This window comes from Rattus rattus, chromosome 16 (assembly GCF_011064425.1).
Source record: "Rattus rattus isolate New Zealand chromosome 16, Rrattus_CSIRO_v1, whole genome shotgun sequence".
Lineage (NCBI taxonomy): Eukaryota > Metazoa > Chordata > Mammalia > Rodentia > Muridae > Rattus > Rattus rattus.
The window spans coordinates 36,537,721-36,549,376 of record NC_046169.1 but is presented as its reverse complement, the minus strand read 5'-3'; the positions used below and the strand labels follow the sequence as shown (position 1 = coordinate 36,549,376).

The 11,656-nt window shown below is 51.2% G+C and overlaps 1 protein-coding gene across 1 annotated transcript; it reads right to left on the bottom strand.

Moving 5' to 3' along the window:
- Window positions 1–6,326: 6,326 nt before the first annotated feature.
- On the bottom strand, window positions 6,327–10,643 carry Pebp1 (phosphatidylethanolamine binding protein 1). Its single transcript, XM_032886845.1, has 4 exons — window positions 10,448–10,643; window positions 9,420–9,529; window positions 9,040–9,140; window positions 6,327–6,963 (listed from the first exon to the last, which is right to left on the bottom strand). Exons 1-4 carry the CDS (start codon window positions 10,580–10,582, stop codon window positions 6,746–6,748), a joined length of 564 nt encoding a protein of 187 aa, XP_032742736.1. The 5' UTR covers window positions 10,583–10,643; the 3' UTR covers window positions 6,327–6,745.
- Between the last annotated feature and the right edge of the window lie 1,013 nt (window positions 10,644–11,656).

Below are 11,656 nucleotides of genomic sequence, written 5' to 3'. Positions count from 1 at the left end.
GACCCGGCCGCCCCTGCCGTCCACCACCTGCATCGCGGTGCTGATGCGGTTCGGATGTTCTGCTGAAAACCTCGGAGGTGGTATTAGGGTCTGTCAACCAACAAACGGCGATGGAACACAGATGGATGTTGCTTTGAGCAATCCCTCGTTGTCACCAACCAGTGAAAGTAAAGCAAAAAAAAAACGAAAACAAGCAAATACCTAAAGAAACCTAAATAACAAACACATGGCAAGGGGGAGAGAGACACAATCCGCAGCCTTACACCTTAACCAGCTGCTGCATAACTTTATTTTATTTTATTTTTTTGGTATTTATTCATCAGGAATTAAAAAAAACAAAGTTTTATTAAAGATTGAAAATTTGATACATTTTACAGGAACTAATTGTGATGTACATATGAAGTGGTAACATTATTACTATTTTGGGGCCGGGGTGGGTGGGTGGGGTGAAGAGATCTCGTGGTTTTAAGAACCTGCCGGCAAGAGTTTGCCTTGCCGTCAGCCTGGTCTACTGTATCCCAGCATCCTCTGCTGTTGCAGACGGTGCGAGTACACTTAAGGAGCTCACAGAATCCCAGTAGCACAAAATTGGGCTTTGGCAAATCATGTATTTTGTGTATAGAGGGAATCTAAGGAGAGGAATTGCTTATTTTCATATTGTATTTTAACTGTTTCTCTGATCAAAATTTTTTTACTTCCTCCTCCTGTTCCTCCCCGCCCCCACGCCCACCTCCCGCTTCAGTCTCTGGAGTTCAATGTCTTCTCTGTCCAATCATCTGTTTATTTCTCCTTCCCCTACCCACGCCCCCTATCTGTGGTCATAAATACTGCATTATTCATCCTTTCAAACTGTGTATTTTCTTACAATAAAAAATGATGAAGAGAAAAAGGCTTCACTCCTTTTGCATGCACTTAAAAAAACTTAAAAAAGAAAACATTTTTCAGGTTCCGAGGAAGAGCATGATTAACTGTCAGGGCTTTTAATTATATTTGTAAATAAAAGTGTTCGTCACATCGCCTGGCTGTGTTCTTGTAGCAGGATTTCCCTTCCAGGTGCCTCTGGGGATGACTCTGAGGGCTGGGCCCTCCTGGAGCCGTGCTCCAGGGCCTCGGCTGCTGCTCCTCCCAGAAGGATACCGAGGCAAAGCCGAATCTTCCAGTTTCTGGACCGAGATGGAGGAGCGCTGTCTGACATGCTCAGAGAGGCCGGCCCAGCCTGGGTGCCCCTAGCGGTAGAAGCAGGAGCCGCACACACTGTGCAGAGCCAGCCGGGATCAGGCAAGAGGACTGGATCCCCAGGAGAAAGCAAGCCATGGAGGAAGCTTGAGAGCTCTCCCATTGGAAACTGCCCCACTGTAGCCCAGCCTCCATCCCCTCCAGATACAGTAAAAATTGCACTTCCGGGATATGGTTTAGAGGTCAGGTCAATCTCACACCTAGCTCTGCAAGTTGGGCATATTGAAAAAATTGGATCTTGCTTTCCTGTCATTATTGCCTCTTTCCTTTTCTTTTCTTTTTCTTTCTTTTCCTACTCTGGGTTTTGTTTTGTTTTCCTAGAACTCACAATGTAGACCAGGCTAGCCTCTGACTCACAGAGATCCTTCTGCCTCTACCCCACTTCCCTGAAGGGCTGTGATTAAAGGCATGTTACACCCAGCCTTGTTTTGTGTTTTCCTACTGACAAGAGCTGGGCTGCTTAGACCTGCTTAGCCAGGCTGAGATCACATCCAGTTCTCTGTTCTGCAGTGCTAGAGACTAAACCCAGCCTCCTGTGCTAAGTAAGCACTCTACCAGAGTCAGCCCCAGCCCCAGCCCCAGCCCCATCACTGCTGTTTGAATGCGGACCTGAGGACCACTCTTGGATCCTGTGGGAGGGTGAGTTACCAGATACAAATGTAACCTGTCAGCCTCATTGTGGCTGGTATACAATTACAAATAGTTAATACTGTGGATAAACTCCACAGAACCTATGTAACAGACCCCCAGCCTCCCAGGGCACTGAGCCCTTTAGTGTCTTTGGTCACCACGATGAAAGTAATGCTGGAGGGGCCAGGCATGGTGGCGCAAGCTAGGGAGCTAGGGAGGCAGAGGCAGGCACATCTCTGAGTTTGAAGCCAGCCTGGTCTATACAGAGTGAGTTCCAGGACAGTCAGAGCTACACAGAGAAACCCCATCCCAAAGGGGATGGGATGGGTTGGTGATGGACACAGCTTGGATGGCAGTGCACTGAGGTCTAGGTCCCCAGCGTGTGGTCGTGTGAGGAGTTCACTGGAACCTTGGTGAAGTAGGACCTAGAGGAAGGAAGTTCGGTCTTTGTGGGTGTAGTTGTAGGATCTTAAGATTCTTCGCTCTGCTTCCTGGCTGCCACGGACAAACAGACCTTTGTCACACAGTCCCACTATGACGCTGCCACAGGTACAGAGCCGCAGGGTCAGGACAAAGGAACCTTTCCTCTTCTTCCTTTGATGGACCCAGGTTTTTGTCATGGTAAGCAAATCTAATCACTTCTTGGAAAAAAAAATTGCATGTGCCACGGGCTTCTTCCCGTGTCATGGGGTATCTTCTCCTGCTGTGGACCTCAGTTTCTCATTGTTGTTAGGCTGTTTGGTTTCTGGTAGTTAGGGGGTGGGGGGATCCCTGGCCTTGTGCACAGTACACAAGCACTCTACCACTGAGCCACACCTCCACCCAGCACAATCATAGTTCTTGACTTGATGGATGTTAACTCCAGCTCCAGAGGATACAGTGCCCTCTGTTGGCCTCTACAGGCACTGCACTTACCTGTGCACATCTACACAGACAGACACACGCATAGACATGTTTTAAAATAATCTTTTCAAAAACCAGAAATATGGATTTTACCAGATTTTTACAGGATTTGGGTATGTCAGTCAGGTGACAGGGTACTGACGGACCATACAGAGAGCTGAGTTCCATTCTCAGCACCGCATAAACCTGGTCCTGTGCTACACAGCTGTAACCCCGGCACCTGAGAGGTGGGGCTGGGGGCTCAACCGGAGTCTGAGTCCGAGGCAGGCTTGGGAGACATTAACACCCTGTCAAAGAAGAAAGAATAGGAACAACAAAAGAAAAGAACGAACTACAGACAGAAAGACAGACCTAAAAGTGTGCACATCTTTAAATGGCAGTGGAAATACGGCCCACAGAGTCATGAGAATTTCACCTAGCCCACCCAGACAGTAGGTCATCAGAGCGTTGGCAGAGAAAGTTTCCAAAGTGACAGTGTGCGTGAAGGGCCAGGTCTCCAAGTTGCCTGGCAGGTTCAAGGAACCAGGAGGCAGCCTGGCAACACAGGAGCTGAATGTGAGCCGAGGGGCTTACGGCAGTCACATTACAGAAGACTTCCAGGCCCTGTGGATCTGGAAGTCACTCAGGGGATTTCCAGTCAGCTCTGAGGCTGCCTGACTGCACCGATGTCAAGACAGGCTTTGAAGGCATGCCGACGGTCGGGTTTAAACACCGACCAACGAGGTATTAGCCCCGGGGAGAGGAGCTCTGCGAGGGGAGCCAGAAGAGGGAGCAGCCTTTGGGATGTGAATAAATAATTAATTAGCTAATTTAAATATATACATATCAGCCCTGCTTTTGAGATGTGGTCTCCCTTTCTTGGAGAGTTTGGCATGGCACACACTCCCTTATGGGTTCATGGTGACATGCACATCCCAGAATTCCAACCTTAGAAACACTGGCCTGTGAGCCAACCGTGACCCAGCAACCCTGGAGCTTGCTGTGCAGACCTGGTAACCTGGAATTGATTGATATCTGAACAAGTACGAGAGGATCAACTCCACCAAGTCATGCACTGACCACGCGTGCTGTGGTGCATACACACACACACACACACACCTCGAAGAACAGGGTAAAATTTTAAGTGAACAGTGGACTGAGAGCCCGGGGCTGTACTGTGAGACCCCTGTTGTCGTGGCTAATATTAATCATTGTTACAGGATCCAGTCTCAAACCATAGAAGACTCGAGTTTCTGGGCATGTCTATGTGTGTTAGGTTGAGGTGGGAAGACCTGCATTGTGCCGTGGGCTGGGGTCCTGGACTAAACAAAAAGGAGGAAGTGAGCTGGGGCTGCCATTCACAATCTGCTTCTGACTGGATACCTCTGGAGACGCTGCCATGCCTTCTCCACCATGATAGGCTACATCCTGAAACTGGGAGCCCCAATAGCTCCTCCCTGCCTCCCTCTAGCCCATTCAATCAGTATTTGTCAGCTACGTTCTTGTGCTAATTCCAGGCCCTTAGCTTACGCTCTCAGGAAGGCTGTAAAGGGGGTGGGGGGTGGGGGTGTACGGTCCTGACTTCTGCACTTTGTTCTTCTTTGTCTGTCAGATCCCATTCAGCCATTTGGCTTTTTCATTTTCTTTTGGTTTGGGTTTTTTGAGATACGGTTTCTCTGTGTAACCTTGTCTGTCCCAAGCTTGTAGATCAGGCTGGCCTCAAACTCAGAGATTCATCTGCCTCTGCCTCCCAGATGCTGGGATTACAGGTGCCACTGCCACCTGACTTGCTTTTTTTTTTAATTTATTTATTTACTTATTTATTTATTTAAAAGCTTTATTAATGAGTTCACTATAGCTATCTTCAGAGCCACCCATGTGGTTGCTGAGAATTGAACTCAGGACCTCTGGAAGAGCAGTCAGTGCTCTTAACCGCTGAGCCATCTCTCCAACCCACCCATTCATTACATTATTTTGTGTATTGCATCCAGTCTCACACATGGGATCAGAGGACAACTTTGGAGACTCAGTTCTTCCCCTCCACCATGTGGGTCCCTGACCACTACTCAGGAAGGTAGGTGGCAGGCAGATCTGGTGGCAGGGACTTGACTTGCTCAGCCATCTTGCCCCACCCCCACTCCCATCAACTGCACCTGTTTAGATGAGGAGGCAGAGTGGGCCGTAGATCTAACATCTTGCAATTAGTGAGAGGAAAATCACATGAAAACAAGAAATGAGCACATGATTTTAAATGTGTGTAAATAAATACCAAATATATGTAAATTCATTGTTTGACGTTCAGTGAAAGTGACCTGAGTGTGGAGAGGAGACACACAGCCCACCGACTTGTCTGCCTGGAGGGCAGCTTGCACGTCACAACTGAAGAGAGGCACTCCTGTGGACACGACTGTCGCAGTACAAGGAACTCCCCCAGAAAACTAACTTGTCACCGTATGCGTGCATGCAGGGTGTTTGCTGAAGCACTATTCATAACAGCAAAGAAATGGAGGAAGAGAAATCAGTGTGTGAACACCTGTAAACCGAAGGAGCATTGGTTGGATGTGAGCGACAGCCCCTTCACTGGAGACTACAGAGCAGGGTTGGAAGTGCAGTGCCCAGGGTCAGTGAGATGCCCAGGGGACGGAGGTGCAGCAGCCAAACCCGACCATGAGTTTGATCCCCAGGGCCCACGGGTGGAAGCAAAGAATCTCCTCCCACAAACTGCACTCTCGTATGTGCTGTAGCATACATGTATATTCATGTGCACGTCTATGTACATCTACACTAGTTACATACATAACAGAGGTGTAATTTTTTTCCTTTTAAAAGAAGGCTCAGTGGTTAAGAGCACGCACTGCTCTGCAGAGGACCTGAGTTCAACCACCCACACCAACCACCCGCAACTCCAGCTCAAAACCTCACATCCTCCCGCCTTCTCCAGGATTCCACGGGCACCTCTTCGTGTACACGCGTGCGCACGCACATGCACAAGCGCGCGTGCGCGCGCACACACACACACACACACACACACACACACACACACACACACTCTTTTTGGTTTTTCAAGACAGGATGTCTCTGTGACAAGCCCTGGCTGTCCTGGACTCGTTCTATAGACCAGGCTGGCCTCAAACTCAGAGGTCCACCCAAGTGGGACTTGCTTCCCAAGTGCTGGATCAAGGGTGTGCGTTACCTCACCCCGCTCGCTTTTTTTAAATTTTGTTACGTGCCTAACGATGTTTTCCAATGTTCACACCAAGACTTAACTCTTAAGGAGGTAAAGATTTTGTTCTGGAAGAAAACCCAAGCCAGGAACTGCCAGCAAGGAAGTGTTCTTGTTTTGAGAAGAATCTCCCTGTGGAGTCCAGGCTGGCCTAAAGCTCACAGGAGTCCCCCCGCCTCTGCCTCTCAAAGGCCTGAGAGCGGCACCACGCTGACTCCCTTCTCTGTGAGCATTGCTCACTGCCCTTTACAGACCTGGAGGAGGGATGGTAGCGCCTCCCTGTGGCTAGCAGGTCACTTGCACCCAGCTCACCTCAGAGGGCTTTCCCTCCGCCCAGTAAGGAAAATACCCGATGTCTGAATGCAATGCCCTTTATTTGTATTTGATGAGGTTTAACACGCCCAGCAACTCCGGTGACTTTTGCTTATCCCACTGAGATGTAAGGGGCTAACAGGGTCTCTCTCCACAGCCTGGCCTCCACACAGCAGCACTGCTGAGCAACAGCCCAGGAATATTGATAACTATGCAGCCATCTGACCTGGGCGGTCAGGGCTCAGCCGAGATGGGAGGATTGATAAGCCCACCCCAAAAGATGTTACTGGGCCTGGTTCTGGACAAAGTAGAAGACCTCCTAGAGCTGTAACCTAGCACAACTGAGAACTCCCTATGAGAGGGTGGGAAGGAAGGATGGGCATGGGGGGACACCCCACAGCACATGCTTTATACGACTTGACTGTACTGTGGGGTCCCCGGGCTGCGGGCTCTGCAGCACCCCTACTTCCCAGCCAGCTGATCGTGCAGCTTGGGCACAGAGTCATCCCACTCTGCCTGGAAGCACGTGCCGGCCACCGGGGCTCCCAGGTGGTACTTCTTGCGGAAGGACTCCACCTTGAACTTGCCTCGGTTGTCTCCAGACTTGTTGCTGAGGATGGGCTCGTCACAGTTCAGAGGCTGCTCCTGCTCGTACACCAGCCAGACGTAGCGGTGCAGACCTGCAGGAGAGGCGAGCGGCAGGCAGCGGTAAGTGTAGGTGCGGACGCGCTCCAGTTGGGCTGCTCTTGCCTAACATTCCCAGGCCCTCAGCCTGCTTTTCCACATACAACATAAGCCTGAGTGTAGTGGTCCGCGCCTGTAACCCCAGAACTTGGATCAGGAGTCCGGGATCACTCTCAACTACCTCACAAGTTCAAGGACAGCCTGGGCTAAATGAAATATGTCAAAATCAGATGGTTCTTAACGACTTTTTAAAAAGTTATTTACATGTATGAGGACATAGGGAGACAGATGGCCACCGTCCATCAAGCACTCAACAAGCAAGCTGCAGTTCACACTTACGACAAAAGCACCGCGCTGTCAGCAAGCTGCCAGGCTTCACCCAGATTCATAGAACCTTCACATGAGCTGATCAGAGTATAAAACGTCCATTTTGGAGGACTTCAGGGCAACTCCTAGATCTAGGACATCTACGCAAGCGCCAAGCAAGCCCTGCCTAGGAGGCACACAGTGGCTCTCTTCAGAACACCCACATCCGGGCTGCAGCCCACGGACGCTGTGCAGCACACTGTCACAGGGAATACTGGAGGCTCACAGTGCTCTCTTCATAACACCCACATCCTGGCTGCAGCCCACGGACCCGGCAAGAGGAAGGCTCAACCGTGCAGCACACTGGCACAGGGAAGACTAATTAAAGGAACCGAACTCATAACCCAAGCCAGAATCGGGTAACCAGGTAACACACCCTGCCCACTGTGCCCAGACAAGCATGGGACCCAAAGCGACCCATGGAGACCATGTCAGAAAATGCTAAGCCCCAGGGGAGCGGCAGGGACAGGAAGAGCTTTCATCCTCCTGGAGTGCGCCCCTCAAATCCTCTGCCTGAAACCCTCCAACCCATCCGTTTATCATGCAAGCTAAATCTTCCACATCCGAGCGCTGCTGGGGTTTTATTCTTCAAAGCAGAGCACAGCTCGACTCCAGGGAATGGCTCTACTCCCCACTGTCTTCTGCCTGTAATTAAATCACCTGCTTCTGTAGGTGCCCTGGAGACCTTAAAGAGTCCCCGGGAAACTTATCTCTTTATGCCTATGAATACTGAGAGGCCTTGAACGAATCTGGAAGCTTCTGGGCCTCCAAACACACGGTGAGCCAAGAGCAATGGTCCTCGTCCTTACTGGACACTCATTATTCCAGTTCTTCTTGGCAGACAATGCACAGAAGTGGGCATTCGGCCAGGCACCTCCACCATCGAGGTGGCCTTGTTCCAGTGAAAGGGAACAGCATGTTACAAGCAACCAGCAGTAACTGTGTCCCCCACCGCTTCAGGGGTGCTCATGAGACTTGGGGAGCATTGTGGGACTTGACTCTCACATTCCATGGCAACACAACACACCGTCAGAGAGAGCGAGCGAGCGAGCGAGCGAGAGAGAGAGAGAGAGAGAGAGAGAGAGTGTGTGTGTGTGTGTGTGTGTGTGTGTGTGTGTGTGTGTGTGTGTGTGTGTGTGTGTTATCAATGTGGCTCACTACAGTCTTCCACATCTTTTCAAAGTGCCTGGCCACATTATGGGGAGAAAGGGTGAGTTATAAAGAAATATAAAAGGCAATCTTCGGCATTAGTATGAAAAGTGTTTGCTTCCTATTTACAGGTTCACACAAAGCAGCAAACAGAGGGGGCTCAACTTCATCTGGCCTACACAGAGCCCCCCGAAACCCACTCCAGCCCTTCTTGCCCTCTGTGTGCAGGGCACTAGCCAGCCCAGTGACAGAGAGCTTGCCTAGTGTGAGCCCTGGCTTTGATGTTTCAGATGCACCGGTAATCACATACAGCCAGCCACATCTCTCCAGGCATTCAAAAGAAGCTCTACAGAGGGCCCACCCCATCAGAACCAACGTTCTAGCCATCACAATCCTACAAGCTCACTGTTCCAGAAAAGACTTGCCCGAGGGGGAAAGCAAGCAGGCTTCTGTCTTCCTTATGGTCAGGCTTGGAAGGAACTCTGTGGTGCCCCGGGGCCATCCCAACTCCCACCCAGACTCCCCTCCCAGCCCTCCTTAAGGCAGCCTTTCCTTACCTGTGTCTTTGGGAGGTCCGGAGCCCACGTATTCGGAGAGGATGGTGCCACTGCTAATGTCGTTGCCCTTCATGTTGACCACCAGGAAGTGGTGCCACTCCCTGCAGAGAAGAGAACAAGGGCTTTGAGCACCAAACCAAGGCGGGGTACACCTAGGGTCCTCCACGGCCGGGCTGCAACTGGCAGATGATACACTAGGGAGCACAAGCACGCATGAGGGCTGCACACCAAGAGACCCCATTCCTGGGGCTGAGGCTGTCTCCCCAGCACTACAAGCCAACTGTAACCCCGGGAGGTCTATGCAGCCCTGCCAGCAGGGACTTTCACCAGATTAAGTGATATCTGGGTGATACCTTCTCCCCACCTTTCCCCCGACTGGCCTGAATTTGGGGTCCTTCCTGCTGGGAGCATCGGGGTCTGTGAGGACCAGGGTGTAGAGCTTCCCAGGATCAAGGCCATCCCATGAAATGCTGCTTGGTCTATTCATGACCTGTAGGAAGGAACCAGTTTGGGGTTAAACATCTAGAAACGCTCTCAAAACTCAACACTTTGCAACCTCACACTCCTAAAACGTAAAACACGAGGGTTATCATTTCCTTTTATTCACTCCTTTTACTACTGAGACAAGAAAATAGTTTGTAGTAGTTTCACCCATGCAGATTAGTGGAAATCCCTGAATATGGCCTCTCTACTAAAAGCCTGAAGCTTGGGGCTGGAGAGATGGCTCAGCACTAAGAACTCTTACAAAGGGTAGACATTTCCCAGCACTCCTATGTGTGTGTGTGTGTGTAGAGGGGACCTGTAGCTCCAGCTCCAGAGGATCTGAGGCCAATTCTGACCTTCACGGCTCCCTGCTCTATCTCACACATTGCCACACATTCACACATGATTAAAAAATAAAAATCTTAAAGAGCCAGAAGTCTAAAAAAACGCGCCACTTGGGGCCAGCTGAAGAGTAACCTGCCTTCAGAAAAAACGAGAGCGCCCAAGGTCGAGTACAAAGTTTGGGACAACGGAGACTGGCCAGGGCTCCGGATGGAAACTCCCAAGTCACCATTCTAAACCCCGCGTTCTAAATACCTACAGACCGGTTGGACCCAGTTTCGGTGAGCTGGGGAACCGCTCCTCCGCGTCAGCATCCCACCCCAACCCCCACCGCCACCGCCACCGCCACGAGCAACACAGATAATGGAAAGGCGCTGGCCTTCGAGCCGTTTAAAGTGCAGGCTGCTCCCTGGGGGTGACAAGCAATCTCGGGACATTAGAAGGTTACATAAGAGGCCTCGGGTTGTCGGGTGGCGCTCCCATCGGGTAGTTGGGGCCACAAGGTCTGAGTTACAGACCCTAGGCTCGAGGCCTGCTCCGCCCCGCTGTGTCCGGCCTCTCCGCCGGCGGGCCCACACCGTACCTGGGTGGGCGTCAGCACTTTGCCCAGCTCGTCCACCGTTACTCCGCCATAGTCGACCCTCAGGGCGTGCTGGGGCGGCTCATCCACCTCCTGTAGGGACAGCGGCCCGGCCCACTGGCTGATGTCGGCGGCCATGACGATGGAGAGAACAGACACACGCGCGCGCCGAGTCCCGAGTGCAGTTAAACGCAGGGCGATTGCGCAGTTGACTCACGCCACCCGACCAACCGCAGATCAGGCCACGCCCTCTCATCCTCTGATTGGCTGAGCCGGAGCTAGGCGGTCCGAGCGCCACGGTCACTGCGAAGCTTTCCGCGTGGTTTCTGCCGGCCTGAGCGTTCAGGGCTGTGATGCAGGTTAATATTGCGGCTTCTCCTTTGCATTTGAAGGACTCTCTGCTCCTTTTCGCAGTTCCCGGTGATAAGGCCATGCGTTTCTTCAAACGAGCCTGGTTTCTTCCCTGCGTTATCTTTTGTTGTTGTTTTAGAAAGTCTTTAAATGCCAACGAAATTCAACCTCTCGGGAATCAATGAGTGTGATGGGCTTAACTGTGGAGTGCGGGTGACTCCAAAGCAGCAGTTCGGCAAGTTCTGCACAGATGATGGCCTCCCGTCGCCCCCTAAATGCCCACACCGGAACCTCTCTTCAATTCACCTTCCAGCTGGTGTGCCTGTAAATTTGAGCAGAATTGTAAACACAGGGCTGGGAGAACTGGCTGGTTCTTGGTTGAGGCTTCAAGAACAACCCCGCCTCCTATGAGTGAATGTGAACAGACTGCAAGCCCCATCTTCACGGTGGCTTGCAAGTAGTAACCCTAAGATCCTGAAGGTGGCGGCTGCTTTTCTCGGGCTGGAACGAGATTTTACAGACAGTGTGACTTAACAAGACAAAGTGGAATTCAGGTTGTCAGTCGATAGCCTCAGAATATGGATATTTCCTGGGTGGCTCCCAGGTCATCCCAGGGGTCCTGAAAGAGAAGTGGAAAGTGTGATTGTCGGGACCAGACTGAAGGAAGGGAAGCAAAGCTGGACCAGACATCGCCAGTTTTGCAGTTAGTGCCAGCAGCCTCCAAAGGCTGGAAGCAGTCAGAAATGGATGGACCTAGGTTTTCACAGTGTGTAGCTAATAGAATACAGAGGCTCTGTACCCTGATTTGTTTGTTGGTTGCTTTGGGGTTTTTAGTATTGTTTTTGAGACAGGGGTTTTCTG